The sequence below is a fragment of the Oculina patagonica genome, chromosome 4, assembly GCF_052425735.1.
Source record: "Oculina patagonica isolate OP01 chromosome 4, crgOcupat, whole genome shotgun sequence".
Lineage (NCBI taxonomy): Eukaryota > Metazoa > Cnidaria > Anthozoa > Scleractinia > Oculinidae > Oculina > Oculina patagonica.
In genome coordinates this window covers 58,960,523-58,976,485 of record NC_135761.1, presented here as the reverse complement: position 1 = coordinate 58,976,485, position 15,963 = coordinate 58,960,523, and the positions used below count along the sequence as shown (strand labels likewise).

The 15,963-nt window shown below is 37.9% G+C and overlaps 3 protein-coding genes across 3 annotated transcripts; 2 read left to right on the top strand and 1 right to left on the bottom strand.

Moving 5' to 3' along the window:
* Positions 1-5,162: 5,162 nt before the first annotated feature.
* LOC144650883 (uncharacterized) lies at positions 5,163-8,064 on the bottom strand. The gene is made up of 3 exons (XM_078510655.1): positions 7,762-8,064; positions 6,094-6,212; positions 5,163-5,574 (listed from the first exon to the last, which is right to left on the bottom strand). The coding sequence occupies exons 1-3, from the start codon at positions 7,829-7,831 to the stop codon at positions 5,239-5,241; spliced, it is 525 nt and encodes a 174-aa protein (XP_078366781.1). The 5' UTR covers positions 7,832-8,064; the 3' UTR covers positions 5,163-5,238.
* Positions 8,065-10,933: 2,869 nt separating this feature from the next.
* On the top strand, positions 10,934-11,944 carry LOC144649398 (prolactin-releasing peptide receptor-like). The gene has a single exon (XM_078508883.1). The coding sequence runs from the start codon at positions 10,934-10,936 to the stop codon at positions 11,942-11,944; it is 1,011 nt and encodes a 336-aa protein (XP_078365009.1).
* Positions 11,945-14,305: 2,361 nt separating this feature from the next.
* LOC144648901 (prolactin-releasing peptide receptor-like) lies at positions 14,306-15,525 on the top strand. The gene has a single exon (XM_078508343.1). It carries the CDS (start codon positions 14,349-14,351, stop codon positions 15,357-15,359), a length of 1,011 nt encoding a protein of 336 aa, XP_078364469.1. The 5' UTR covers positions 14,306-14,348; the 3' UTR covers positions 15,360-15,525.
* Positions 15,526-15,963: the final 438 nt, after the last annotated feature.

Here is a 15,963-nt window from a genome sequence, read left to right as displayed (position 1 = left end):
TTGAATGCATTTGCATTGGATATCTGTTATGTATGGTTTACGGATAACAAACGGTTTGGGAAAATAATAAACTCGGCTGCTTCTGATTACGGAAGATATGGTAATTCAAGAAAAAAACAGAGTTTATCTTATGGCGAAAATAGGCGGTCAATCTGTTCACAATTTTTTTCGTTGCGAGAAGAAATATTACAAAAGATGACAAGAAGGACATTAACTATAAAGAGCATTTTCCCCCGTTCACAAACAAATAACTTTACTAAGAAGCACGAAGCTTCATACGAAATATTTAATGGCAAATTCCTGTTGACAATCAACATAAAAATAGAAAAATGAGTTGGTGTGCAAAGCAGCACTGAATAAACAATTTACTCGAAGATCTGAAAACCAACGCAATTTGGTTCAGAAAGTGTAAGCGTAGTGTTTCACTTCTGATTAGTGCTGGCAATTCAGTAAAGTTTTTTACCTTATATCTGGACAAGGCGCTTCAATTCTTGAAGAATATTGTTTTAAAACGATCGCGAGCACAATGAATGAGAGAGGGGAGGCGGCAAATTTTCGTGGCTGTGTAATCCAACAACACCGCCTTTCCGACGGTGAAATTATGTAGAAGAGCAATCTTTCCCCCATCGGTGGGCATCCGTGCAGCTATTAACTTCCCCTTCCCTCGTTGAGATTAATTGTGTCTGAGCTCATTGCGTCTGAGTTCAGAAGTTTTTTTCTTTTGCTCCAATCGTTTGCAAATACTGAGACGAGCGTAGGCGATCGAAGCGATTGCGAGCGATCGGGGGGTTCTCATATGATCGTACCGACGCCCGCTACGAAGAACAATCATCTTAGTCCTAGATCCAACACAATAGCAACCTTAAATGAAAGAGAAAAACTCGTGGCCTTCTATCTTCTCAGTTATTGCTGTTTTACGGCGAAGAAGGGATAGAAAAGCTAGAAGGGTAGAACACGGGCGATCCAAGCAATCGTGATAGCCCCAATCGCGGCAGACGTTAGCGATCGCATGTGTAATGTTTCTCATATAATCGCCCCGATCGCAAGAAACGTTTTAGAGCGACAGAGGCGATAGAAACGATCGGGGAAATTATATGAAAACCAGTCTTAAGCTTACACAGTGAACAAAGCCCCTGCTGATTTTGCCACCGTTTATACAGTCGCTTCGTTTTCGTCAAATTGAATCGTGCTCATGCAAAAAAGTGATCTTAACCAACTCGTGCTACTCTTTCGTTGGTTATTTTATCACCTCATATCTAACGTGTGCTCATGAAATAAGTGGTAATTATCCGTCAAATGAAAGCCCGAAATGTTTGAACAGACACTTAAATTTTCTCAATGATATGAAATAAATTAAGAAACATTGGTAGGGGGTTTTCTAATCGGAATAAATAATAATTCTGTAAAAAAATTCGTGATTCAAATACGAATCTTCTTCCCATAAATAGGTTTATATTTCTTCCTTAACATTATATCAATCGATTGAGGCTTTGATTTCTATCAGGTCTTACCTGATGCGTTTATTATCACATCCTCCTCTAAAAACTTACTAAAAATACCATCTGTGAAGTTAGTAAGCTATGGCCATAGGTGTTCTCTTTTGTAGCACCTAGCCTATGGAACTCTCTCCCGAACTATATAAGAGAGAGCGACTCGCTATCAGATTTTAAGACTTGTCTTAAGACATACCTTTTTAACAAATTTTATAATTAGACTTTTAGTTAGTCAGTTAACCAGTAAATTAGATAGTTTAGTTAAACAGTTAGTTAGTTACTTAGTTAATTAGTTAAGTTAGTTAGTCAATGAGTTCGTTTTTCATTTAAAGGCTTTAATGATTTTTAGTTTTATTTCCATTTTTACAGCTTAGCTATTTTATTTGTTAGTATTTCCTCTTATCACTGACGTAAATTTTTAAAGTAAATTTCATTTTTTAATAATATTTTACTGTAAAGCGCCATCAGCCATGGATATGGCTCATATATAAAAATATTTTTTTATTATTGTATTATTCCAGGCAGGCCGAAAATTAGAATTTCAGAAGCAGTCATATTTTAATTTTTTATGTTTAAGACGTAAGGCATGCAGCTGAAATAATAGAAACAGTTGGAAAACGTTTGTAATGGAGGCCAGCGAAATCAACTAGGCTTTATTGTTTTCGAAACGTTGCTATGAGCTGCTCTGAATATCACAGAATGTAGTGAGATAGACTGCAAAACAGTCGTTTTTTCTCTAAAGTCATTGGGAAAAACGCTTATCGAAGGCGCGAGGCGCCGATTCTCTCCAGTCTCCCTCACAGTTTTAACAATAGTTCCAGACCTCTCGCTCTCGTTCGAAGACTGATCGTGTTCGCAAAAGATACGACTGTTTTGCAGTCCAGCAGTGAGCGTAATAACTGTTGTATATCACCCCAGAATTTAAACAGGGAAGCGTGTTTTGGGCTTTTATTTTTTCGTGATTCGTGATTCCCAATTTTAAGACCTTTTCACGTGTGCGTGCGCGTGAAGGCAATTTTTAGCTTAAACGTGACCCGTAAAAGAAGAGTTGAATTAGACGTGAATCGTGAATCATCTTTTTTTTCGTGACATTATTTCTGATTTTGTATTTAAGACAAGTAAACGTACGTCTTTGTTGTAGCTCTGTGGTTGGGTTTTAAACAGATGAAACGTTTTTCGCGTTTGTGATCTTGACAGACATTATATTCGGTCTTACACCTTCAGAGCGTAACAGTCTAAACAGGGATCGCCAAGATTTTTGCGTGAACGTGAAAACATTTTTAGAATTATTCGTGACGCGTGAAAAACCAAATATTTTTACGTGATTCCATTTTGCAAAGAGGTAAAGGGGACCCTATTTAAAAAAAAAATGGATGGATTGAAATTCGATTTATGTCGGGCTGAAAAATGAAGCATTCCGGCCAGTTGAAGCATTATCCGTTTGTAGGAACAAAAGTCTCTCTGTAATTAGCACGAAAGGAAACGTATATTTCGGAAGCAATTTTTTCCCCACTCGGAAACTTTTTTCTTCTGTGTGACAAAGACATCACGTTTTGCTCGCGGCTAACCATTTGTTTTTCAAAAATGCATCCGTAATTATATCACCTTAATGCTTGTATTTATGCTTCGGAAACGTTTGTATCTGAAGCAATTTTTTTCCCACTCGGAAACTTCTTTCTTCGGTGTGACAAAGCCATACGTTTCGCTCGCGGCTGACCATTTTTTTTTAATAATGTACATCCGTAATCATATCACCTTAATGCTTTAATCTATGCTTAAAGTTGGCGAGTACGTGCTTAATGTAGGCGAATTTACAAATAATCCTTGTGTTTGGACATCCCTTTTATAAATTTATTTTAAAAAGGAGAGTTCTCCAGCTGCCTGTATAACCCGGCCCCGAATTCCCCTTTTTGCCATGATAATGTGTAGTCAAAGTGCATCCGCAAATGAATATCTGAAAGGTGGTATAAGTAAAATAACAAGTCAAATCTATCGTATGGAAAAACCCGAAATAATATAAAAAGGAACATTGCCAATATAACGATATGTTGAGTTATTTGAGTCAAGGCAATTGTTTGTTCCAAGACACCATCTTAAATAACTTACATCACTAAATTTTAATAATACCTCACGTAAGCTAGCACAGCACGATCAACAACAACAAAAAATCGACTCTAGGTTTTAATAGTGTGTATAGTATTTAACGATTTTTGAGTCTAATGCTTGCGTGCGCTCTGCGCATGCGCATTAGACTCGTTGTTATATGAAAAAAGCTGTTAGCAATCCCAAGGGAATGGTTCGGGATCGATAATCGTTCGCTGTAATGTAGAAAACAATGATCAGCTGCAAGAACGGACTCCGTACGGACACGCACGATTAGTTTCAATTAAAAACAGCCAATCAGCGACACGTGTTCCCACGCATAATTAAAAGTTCTTTCTCAAGTCACGATTATTCAACACTTGAACAGGACGAAATAATTTTCCAGTTAAGACATTTGTAAGCTTTTTGTGAAAATAAATCTTCGTTTTCAGTTCAGTTAAGCACTTGTGTTTTCGTCTTGCTTAAAAAGCAAGACGTCTTTGAGAAAAAATATTTCGACGGCGACTCGCGTTTATTTACACAATGCGACCAAATATTTATTTTGTTTTAAAAAATAGAAAACTTTACCTCGGTTTTTGTATTTAAGTCATTCGAATTTTGACCAATTTTTTCTTTACAGTGCAAACAAAAACCTTCAAAAATAAAAGATGTACATGGATAAATGTAAATCAAGTTACGCGACTAAATCAAAATGCGTTTGTTTGGCCGCTTTGCAGTATTACACTGTCCCGGCCTTTGCCATACACTGAAATCGAATTTCATGCTTTTACGACTCTCAGAGATCTTAAGTTCTTCTTACAGCTAGAAAAATCATAAAATGGTTACATTGATATGGAAGTGATGATTCGCGAAATTTGTACATCATGATAAACAGTCTTCGCTCCTGTGTATGGTAGCTCGATAATAATTGCCTAGTTTCCAGCGTTCAAAAGGTCATCATTATATTGACGTGAGCATTTACACCCGTTTTTAGGAAAATCTGTCACTAAGTGCCTACAGTACAATGGAGTAACAGTCACTATTTCAAGTGCTTTTATTGCAAAATCTGTTTCAAGAGTCATCATCAAAATGGTGAAAAATCTGAAAGAAAACGATGTGAAGTTCTTCAACCCTTGTTGTAATGAACATGCTTTTTGTAAATCGTCACGCAATCTTGTCCAAATGTTTAATCGTTTCTGCTTTTACGGACAATACGGAAGAAGTAACATCAACTCCTGTTCATACTTTAAATTTTGTGAAGCATATAACATTTATGACTGTTTCGTTTTCATCCATAATCATCCACGATGCCCCTAGCTTGCTATAAGCATTTTAAATTAAACTCCCGAACACAAACCTCTAACCAATTTTAACCGGCTTACGAAAACCGCGCAATCTGTATCACTATGCCATACGGCATTAGACTCATGTCACCCTTGGTGACCTATTTTTAATGTTTATATATGGGAAACGTTACAGGGACAACCTCGTGTTTCCCTTTTCAAGATGTATCTTATTGTATTTTTTTCCATCTTGAATAAATGCTATGTTTATGTTTATGCTGCAACGTAGAATGACTGCACTTCGTTTGAAAGAGAAGCGTTTCGCATACAAACGGATTTATTACCATCTACAAGATATTGCTCAAAGGAGCTAAGCTAAGTCAGTTACAGTTTTCCTGAAGTGAGGTAAATAGAATGTCATACAAAGACCTGTCACGCACATTCAATCCGTCATCGATGTGAACAGGGTCCGTCGGGTGAAAGTCACCACCCCAACGAAGGTTCGGGTCACGTCGGATGCTGGAGATAAAGCACCTCACACCCTCAAGATGGGCTGGTGGATCTACCAAGCATTTGCTGTTGCACAAAACGTCACCTTCATACAAATTCATATCAATGGCATGACCCACCAGGTGATTGCTGTCGACGGCAGGAGGGACAACGATTGGGCCTGAGAGTGGCTGGCCGGATTTCCTGAAGGAACTGGTAACCAATACCTAATAGGAAACGCAGTGTGTGATCAGTTAAGAAATGTGAATGTTTAATCAGAAATATGTTTATGGCCCATACGGTATGGGCGGATAGTGTTTAGTTTTTCTACAGCCAATGTAAACTCCATTGTACCTGAGTAAGGCTGGTTTAGCCAGCCGAAATATAGTACATAACAAGTTTAACCATTCTACGTTGTGTCGGTCTTGCTTTTAAATTCAGTCTACTAACAGAATGCAGCTGCTGGCTGAACGAGCTCAGTAACATGGATTGAAATGAGCTTAACAAGTTCTCATTCAATGATTATTCACAACTTGAATACACCTCCAAGCATGCAAAGATGTAACATGAAAAAGTAGCCATGGGTATTGTTGTTAAATCTCTTTCTCAGCTAGTTGTTTTTACTTCTTACACACTTTTTGCCTACCAGCTCCAGTGTTCTGAGTTGTTCATTTTAAAATGAAATTTCTCTTCTATCGTTTTCGTATTAATATAAATAACGTCTTTGTAAAAAAGTACAGATCTACCTTTACTCCACATTTAACAGCATAATCGTCGATCTGGGCGATACTGTCATAAAAACCTGTATGAACGCGTGCCGAGTTCACAAAATTCTTGCCTTTGAACTCCACAAGATCGCATTTCCCTAAGAAGACAAATCAAGATATTTTGTTCAACCTCCAACACTTGTTGGATACTGTGCACTAGTTAGTAATGCATCTCAGGGACAAGACACTTCAAATTCCCTTCCCTTTATCATATAAACTTTTAAACATAGTTTGTGGGGTCGATGAAATTCCTATTGTTACGTTCATGCATAGATATTTTTGTTTTGATATATGTTCTAAGGTTACACTCTTTTTTTTTTATAAGGACCAGCTTTCTAAGAACGCTGAGGCTGGATTTGCCCCAAAATTTTAGAATATGTATGGGCTAGAATAAAAACATCCTCACATTTTATGCGTTCTTATATAAAAAAGTGTATTAAATACGCTAGATTTCTTGGCTATTTTAGGCGGATGTAATCGCTACACATGCATACTGTAAATTGGCAAATTTAGTTGTATTCTACCTCTATTAATCAGTCACCTAGTTAGATTACAATGCGTATTTTGATACGACGACGAGCAAAGCAAATCAAGCAAAACAAGCCACGCAGTCCTTAATCACAGACAATCAGATATTTTTTTTAATGCTTGTTGAAGGTGATGAGAAATTGTCCATAATGTGGCTTACAACAAAGGCATTTGCCTTACGAACAAAACTATATCTCTTAGCCAGACATGAAATTCCCGGCCGCAAGAGTCCTCATGGGCCCGATGAGGATAAATAAGTAAGACATGAAATTCATTGAACATGTAATTTCTGATGTTGTCACCAATGACATGTTCATCATGTGACCAATTTAATTTCAATTTTTGTCACTGGCGACACGCTAAATTTTAGAACACCTCTCTTCCCGAGGTTGACCGCTTTATAGAGGTTTGACTGTAACAGTTTATCTCAAGCCCGATGTAACTTTAAAAAGAGCATGATGAAATAAGAAAGTAAATCGTGCAAACAGCATGAAAGTGAAGCAAGCTGAAAGTTGAGTCATTCAAATTGGCGGATATAAGGCTTGCCGACTAGCGAACTGTTTAAACTTTAATTTTAGATTTTTTTTTTTTAAAAAAAGGGAAGGGAAGGGGGGGGTCTTTTGCCGGCGCTGTTAAATCCGGAAGAAAAAAAATTTTTAAAAAAGAGGGGAAGTGTAAGGCGAAAAGAAAAGTTGCGAAAGGCAACGAACGCGAAATTTACATGTTGATACTTGGACGCCGAGCTTAAATGATAAAACATAAACATAGCAAGGTAACGTTAAACCAAAGAAAAGAAAGTCCCGTGGATACAATACAAGTCCCGGTCCTCAAATAAATAATCATAAGAACATGCAATTAACATTAGATGGCAGCGATTAGCTTCCTTCTTTCTTTACGTAAAGTCGCTTCGATTTTTCGAAATGTCAACATATTCAGTCACTGTTCGTTCTCTCCATACATTAGCCTTTCTTTATCCCCGTTATAACACAAATGGCTAACGGATAATACAGGATTTCAGATAACACTCTCTTCAATCGACTTCAAGCTTAGGCCACTTAGATAATGAAGTGCTGCTTTTATAATTACCCTTACAAAGTTGATGAAAATTTAAACACTTACCAGAATCGCCTAAATAAGCTGCTGCACTACATAACAGCAACGGCAAGAGCAGGAAACGTTTACAATCCATGTCGATTTTGATGACGAAAAACTTAAGTGTTTGAATAAACGGTCGCGACGAAACAAGTGATACTTCTATTCAAAGCGCGTACAAATATATGCAATCATGATCCCTTCCAGGAATTTTGCTTACGCGCTTCTTATGATTTCAGTTTCATCTAATTGATCAATCATTCAGTCAATCAAGCAATGATCGATCGATCTATCGATCAGTAAGTGCTGCTGAACCTGGCTCTGGATACAAGGAAGACATTTTCGTACCCAGAGCCCTTTTCCTCTTCTCTTAGCCGGCAGGGCCTTGGCAGGAAAAACGGAAGGCTCTGGATTACCAGTCCTACCTTCTTGGACTTCCGTTCTTCATAAATGAAGTCGTATAAACTGTTTGACCAGAAATAAAAATGTACTAAAAAACTGCGAAAAACGGCAATCGTTTCTTAGTTTTGGTTAGCTTTATCTAGAAAGTTGGCAAGGTGACCTTTCCCGAGTTTCTGTATACAAATAGGATTCGTTATTTCAGAAAAAAAAATGTAGTGGATTTTTTTAAATCTTCCTACAGCCTTTTTATAAATAACTTGAATTCTACAAGATCGTTTTTTTCTCACATTGCAAATTAGGTTAAAGAAGGTTTTCAGTCGAAATTTGGAAAAAAATAACAGGTCACTGAAGAATAAGCTATCAGTTTTCAAAAACTTAATTTTAGAGGGCACTTGGGCAGCACTATCAGGCTGTTACCTGGCAACAAATTTTGAGCTTCCATTAAACACGATTTATTCTCTTTCAAATGAACTGTAATCCCTTTATATTGTTTTTTCGTTATTTCTGATGGTTTTAGGTATGTCTGTGAGGCAAGTCGATAAAACGTCTTGTCCTGACGAGTCCTTCAAAATAGCGGCAAATATGAAGAATGTCGAAATTTGGCAAGTTTACAGAGCTATAAATATTTCATTAAGGCAATACCGCAAGGCTTTTTTCTGTAGTAACATTTTCTATTGTATCTACTCTTCGGCTGCGTTGGTTTGATTGAAATAGACCGCCTTACATTTTCAAAAAATAAAGTTTGAATCTGAGCCGTTTTCGGGTGTTTCATCAAGGTGTGTGATACCAGAGGAATTGTATATAAGATCAAGTGTAACGATTGCGACTGTGTTTATGTTGGTCAGACATCACGCACGCTTGAAACACGTATGAAAGAACACGCAAAGGCCATCGCAACATTGGATAAAAACTCTTTGTTGGCAAAAACACCATATGCTTAACGACCATCAAATAGATTTGGAGAGCGTCGAAATTGTTGACAGGTCAACGGTGTGGAAACAACGACTAATTCTTGAAGCTTGGCATTCTGTGCGAGATAGGAACGCTATAAGCGAACACATAGCGCTACCAAACGTTTACAATAATCACCATTCAATGTCTTGTTGGTAGCTTTATTCGAGATCAATGTTCAGAAGAGTCAGTGCGATTAATTGACAGCCTTATATCCTTAAAAACTCGAAAAAATAAATGATCCGATCAAGCGCATTATGGTTTTAGTATAAGTACATAAATGTCTTGCAACACACTAGAAATGAGCGAAATTTATTTTTCAAGCCAGATCGACAACTCCGTTTTTACAGAGAGAGACTCTAAACATATTTACTTGAGTTCCTGAGACTTTTTCTGCAGCACATTGTTTACCAAAAACGAAGGAAATTCATTCAGTATCTACTCAAAATTATCTTAAGTATTGAGCAACAATAAAACAAAATATTCCGTCCTAGATTTCGTCATCCTTATCAAAAACAAATGAAATTCAACTTGTATCTTCATCAAATTCTCTTATATATTGACCAGCAATAAAAAAATATTATACAATAACAGAGCTACTGTGTGCGTTGTGATTGGTTAATGACTGTCATCTTTTTTTCACTGCGTGGTGTGACTAGCTTGCGTGATCAGAGTCCATAGTCCAAATCATTGTTGTCGGCAAAGTATTTCTCGCGGGGCAACAACAAACAGAAAAAGTTCAGCTTAGATTATAAACTTACAGTGAGAAATAAACTGCCAAGTATCGATCACATTACGAGACTTTGCATTTAAATGGGCTAAACTGATAAGCAAGCTTGAAGTGGACAGCGTCTGATTGAAAAAATATCAAAAGCTGTAAGAGTTTGTCCGATGTCGAGCAGTTTGGCGACGCCACGGGAAATCCGTCAATGGCGGTTAAACGCTAAGGTTAAATCTTACAGAGTTGAACAACTTTCCAAATCAAAAAAACGTACTTTTTTTCGTTGACGTTTTAGTTTTTCATTATTGTGTTAATTATTATATTTATCACGGTTAATTAACCGTGTTTTGTAATTATCGGAAAAACTTTATCGTGAAATGAAAACAAGTTTAGCTCAGACACCGGTAGCGGCATTGCTTTAGCTCTGAAGTACTGACGTCTTCTTTAATTGTATAAAAAAACAAATAGATTCCAATTTGCCGTGGGTCTGTTCAGTATTAAGTAGATCAAAGAAGACGTCAAAATGTAGTGAACAGACGCACGGCAAAATGGAATATATTTGTATTTCAATACAAGACTCTGCGTTTATATCAAGCACAACTTTGCAAATTTGAAGCGGCGTGCATCCGGCTCCCTTTCCATTTACATTTTATAGAGGCGAGTTTTGAGCAAAGTGAACTGAAGTTCTTGATTCGGAAGATTTTTATTTTATTTTGACGACGTATATCAAAAATAAGTTTAGAATCTTGACGCGTACGCGAGGAAGAACTGAGCTCAGTATAGTGTTCTTTATTTCAAATTCTTAAACAATCAACAGAATTAAAGTAAAAAAGAAAAAACAAAAAAACAACTGCGGAACTCCGCTTTTAGGCTTGTCTGAATCTATATCATATAATGTAAGTAGTGTAAGTAGAGCATAGTGCTGTCAGCCGTGTTAATAGTGAAATGGCGATTCGTCGAATTAACAAGAGTCGGACACACTTATGCGACAAATGAGCAAAGCAGACAGTCTTTATGGTGAACACCTGTCCCTCCCTTGTTTTTAAGATCAGGTAACATTGCACTTGCCCCTTATTCTCAACTCTGGCTTGAAATTCAGAGTCTTCGAGTTTTGCCGAGTCCGTGATGTATTTCAACAACACCACCATCACACAAGGTGCCAATTTGACGCAGTCGGCTCAAGCAGTCGACATTATTATCGAGCCGAAATGGTTGGCCATCGTTCGACTCACCGTTGAGTCCATTATCGCTTTAGCCGGCGTCATTGGTAACTTCGTGGTTTGCTTAACTATAACACGACACCGCACGCTGAACACAGCATCCACGAATGCTTACATCAGGAATGTGGCCATCGGAGATTTGGCAACGCTTCTTGTGTCCTTTCCACTGGGTATAGTCAGGGAACAATTCACTTATTGGCCGCTTGGTGAATTCACATGCCGATATGTTTTCCCGTTAAGCGACATGTTTTTTGGCGTGTCTGTTTGGTCGATTGCCGCCATTGCTGTCGACAGGCATCGCATTTTATCCGCGAATTTTCCCGGGATGGCTCGCAAATCATTGAAAGTACCAAAAATCGTATGCGCTGCTATCTGGCTCATTTCCTTGTTAGCGATTTCGCTGCCTCTGATCCTTGTTTATGGGTACCACAAGCCACCTGATGCAGAACCCCTCTGTCTTGCAGTTTGGCCCAATCATGATTTACCCGTCATCTACAGCATCGCCGTGTCCTTGTTCACTTATGCCATACCCTTATCTTTGATCTTTGTGACTTACTGCACTATCAAACGAAAGTTGAACAAGAGCGACACGTTCCATCTAGAGATGGCCGACCGCCGTTTTAATGGAAGTTTCAAAAGTAGCCAAGTAAGCCTGGTGAAAACGCGCAGCAGAAGATTCAACAAGATCATGACTCCAGTGGTTGTAGTTTTCGCGATCACTGTTCTTCCTCTCAGCGTTTTTCGCGTGGCTGGCCTGTTTTACTTCAGTAATCCAGTATTCCAAAAATACGCCTATGTGATGTTTAGAATTTGCTTTTTCTTTTATCTTTTCAATTCTGCATGTAACCCACTAATTTACGCTTTCGTCACTAAAAGGTTTCGCCAGTCGTTCAGGGAAATGCTTGCCTGGGCATGATGACTGTTTAGACCGATCGATTTGTCGACAGCATTGTCAACGAGAAAACCGTTTGTTGGAGCAGAGAGCAGAGCAGAGAAGTGAAAGGACTTTTCTCATGAACTGCTTGTCCTAATAGAACAGTAATACTACGAATAAAATAATTTATATAGCGCCATTTCCAGTGTTCCATTTCGCTTTACAATGTCTAAAATCTATATAAAACTGGAGGTTCTCAATGAGAAGTGAAGTGCTGCCATAACACTTCAAGAATATAGGAATGTGCAGAAAAATAACTTCATTTGAAATGTATAAAAAATGTTTTTCCTGGAAAGAGAAACACAAACGGCATATGAAGTATACCAGTAAATCATACCACAATCTTGAAATCAATATTCTTACAAGTCTCAATGAAAACAACTTGTATCAAATTTCAATTCGATTATCCAAATTTTTCAAGGTTTTACCAAACACCGCTTCCATAATGTAAACTACGAATAACAAATACAAAATAAAACTAAAAGGTTAGCCAATTTTTTTTAAAATAAGCACTGTACATTTGCTTTTGGAAGAAAACGACTTTCGAATTCCCTGCGTCACTGTTGCGTGCAGGAATACACGCATTCATTTCATTTTTCCAGATGCTCACGGAAAGCAACACAACATAAATTTCCAAATTATTGAATCTAGTTTCAAGAAACCAGCTAAACCATTATAAAGCAAATCAACATTTGGATACATTTACCATTTATTTGAAGTTGACTTTGTAAGGGCTGCATTGTTTAAACCTTGCTTAATTCCGTTGTGTCTTAAGAATTGAAGGCTTCCGGACAAATGCAAAGAAGAGCTGTTCTGCTTCATCGCTTGCAACACACAAGAAATGAGCGAAATTATTTTTCAAGCCAGATCGACAACTCCGTTTTTACAGAGAGAGACTCTAAACATATTTACTTGAGTTCCTGAGACTTTTTCTGCAGCACATTGTTTACCAAAAACAAAGGAAATTCATTCAGTATCTACTCAAAATTATCTTAAGTATTGAGCAACAATAAAACAAAATATTCCGTCCTAGATTTCGTCATCCTTATCAAAAACAAATGAAATTCAACTTGTATCTTCATCAAATTCTCTTATATATTGACCAGCAATAAAAAAATATTATACAATAACAGAGCTACTGTGTGCGTTGTGATTGGTTAATGACTGTCATCTTTTTTTCACTGCGTGGTGTGACTAGTTTGCGTGATCAGAGTCCATAGTCCAAATCATTGTTGTCGGCAAAGCATTTCTCGCGGGGCAACAACAAACAGAAAAAGTTCAGCTTAGATTATAAACTTACAGTGAGAAATAAACTGCCAAGTATCGATCACATTACGAGACTTTGCATTTAAATGGGCTAAACTGATAAGCAAGCTTGAAGTGGACAGCGTCTGATTGAAAAAATATCAAAAGCTGTAAGAGCTTGTCCGATGTCGAGCAGTTTGGCGACGCCACGGGAAATCCGTCAATGGCGGTTAAACGCTAAGGTTAAATCTTACAGAGTTGAACAACTTTCCAAATCAAAAAAACGTACTTTTTTTCGTTGACGTTTTAGTTTTTCATTATTGTGTTAATTATTATATTTATCACGGTTAATTAACCGTGTTTTGTAATTATCGGAAAAACTTTATCGTGAAATGAAAACAAGTTTAGCTCAGACACCGGTAGCGGCATTGCTTTAGCTCTGAAGTACTGACGTCTTCTTTAATTGTATAAAAAAACAAATAGATTCCAATTTGCCGTGGGTCTGTTCAGTATTAAGTAGATCAAAGAAGACGTCAAAATGTAGTGAACAGACGCACGGCAAAATGGAATATATTTGTATTTCAATACAAGACTCTGCGTTTATATCAAGCACAACTTTGCAAATTTGAAGCGGCGTGCATCCGGCTCCCTTTCCATTTACATTTTATAGAGGCGAGTTTTGAGCAAAGTGAACTGAAGTTCTTGATTCGGAAGATTTTTATTTTATTTTGACGACGTATATCAAAAATAAGTTTAGAATTTTGACGCGTACGCGAGGAAGAACTGAGCTCAGTATAGTGTTCTTTATTTCAAATTCTTAAACAATCAACAGAATTAAAGTAAAAAAAGAAAAAACAAAAAAACAACTGCGGAACTCCGCTTTTAGGCTTGTCTGAATCTATATCATATAATGTAAGTAGTGTAAGTAGAGCATAGTGCTGTCAGCCGTGTTAATAGTGAAATGGCGATTCGTCGAATTAACAAGAGTCGGACACACTTATGCGACAAATGAGCAAAGCAGACAGTCTTTATGGTGAACACCTGTCCCTCCCTTGTTTTTAAGATCAGGTAACATTGCACTTGCCCCTTATTCTCAACTCTGGCTTGAAATTCAGAGTCTTCGAGTTTTGCCGAGTCCGTGATGTATTTCAACAACACCACCATCATACAAGGTGCCAATTTGACGCAGTCGGCTCAAGCAGTCGACATCATTATCGAGCCGAAATGGTTGGCCATCGTTCGACTCACCGTTGAGTCCATTATCGCTTTAGCCGGCGTCATTGGTAACTTCGTGGTTTGCTTAACTATAACACGACACCGCACGCTGAACACAGCCTCCACGAATGCTTACATCAGGAATGTGGCCATCGGAGATTTGGCAACGCTTCTTGTGTCCTTTCCACTGGGTATAGTCAGGGAACAATTCACTTATTGGCCGCTTGGTGAATTCACATGCCGATATGTTTTCCCGTTAAGCGACATGTTTTTTGGCGTGTCTGTTTGGTCGATTGCCGCCATTGCTGTCGACAGGCATCGCATTTTATCCGCGAATTTTCCCGGGATGGCTCGCAAATCATTGAAAGTACCAAGAATCGTATGCGCTGCTATCTGGCTCATTTCCTTGTTAGCGATTTCGCTGCCTCTGATCCTTGTTTATGGGTACCACAAGCCACCTGATGCAGAACCCCTCTGTCTTGCAGTTTGGCCCAATCATGATTTACCCGTCATCTACAGCATCGCCGTGTCCTTGTTCACTTATGCCATACCCTTATCTTTGATCTTTGTGACTTACTGCACTATCAAACGAAAGTTGAACAAGAGCGACACGTTCCATCTAGAGATGGCCGACCGCCGTTTTAATGGAAGTTTCAAAAGTAGCCAAGTAAGCCTGGTGAAAACGCGCAGCAGAAGATTCAACAAGATCATGACTCCAGTGGTTGTAGTTTTCGCGATCACTGTTCTTCCTCTCAGCGTTTTTCGCGTGGCTGGCCTGTTTTACTTCAGTAATCCAGTATTCCAAAAATACGCCTATGTGATGTTTAGAATTTGCTTTTTCTTTTATCTTTTCAATTCTGCATGTAACCCACTAATTTATGCTTTCGTCACTAAAAGGTTTCGCCAGTCGTTCAGGGAAATGCTTGCCTGGGCATGATGACTGTTTAGACCGATCGATTTGTCGACAGCATTGTCAACGAGAAAACCGTTTGTTGGAGCAGAGAGCAGAGCAGAGAAGTGAAAGGACTTTTCTCATGAACTGCTTGTCCTAATAGAACAGTAATACTACGAATAAAATAATTTATATAGCGCCATTTCCAGTGTTCCATTTCGCTTTACAATGTCTAAAATCTATATAAAACTGGAGGTTCTCAATGAGAAGTGAAGTGCTGCCATAACACTTCAAGAATATAGGAATGTGCAGAAAAATAACTTCATTTGAAATGTATAAAAAATGTTTTTCCTGGAAAGAGAAACACAAACGGCATATGAAGTATACCAGTAAATCATACCACAATCTTGAAATCAATATTCTTACAAGTCTCAATGAAAACAACTTGTATCAAATTTCAATTCGATTATCCAAATTTTTTCAAGGTTTTACCAAACACCGCTTCCATAATGTAAACTACGAATAACAAATACAAAATAAAACTAAAAGGTTAGCCAATTTTTTTTAAAATAAGCACTGTACATTTGCTTTTGGAAGAAAACGACTTTCGAATTCCCTGCGTCACTGTTGCGTGCAGGAATACACGCAT

Bases quoted from the DNA above. Each gene is read 5' to 3' on its own strand.
- LOC144649398 (XM_078508883.1), top strand. From the start codon at position 10,934: ATGTATTTCAACAACACCACCATCACACAAGGTGCCAATTTGACGCAG.
- LOC144648901 (XM_078508343.1), top strand. From the start codon at position 14,349: ATGTATTTCAACAACACCACCATCATACAAGGTGCCAATTTGACGCAG.
- LOC144650883 (XM_078510655.1), bottom strand. From the start codon at position 7,831: ATGGATTGTAAACGTTTCCTGCTCTTGCCGTTGCTGTTATGTAGTGCA. The intron at 6,213-7,761 runs GTAAGTGTTTAA...TTGTCTTCTTAG, and splicing joins AGCTTATTTAGGCGATTCTG to GGAAATGCGATCTTGTGGAG. The intron at 5,575-6,093 runs GTAGATCTGTAC...GTTTCCTATTAG, and splicing joins CTGTTAAATGTGGAGTAAAG to GTATTGGTTACCAGTTCCTT.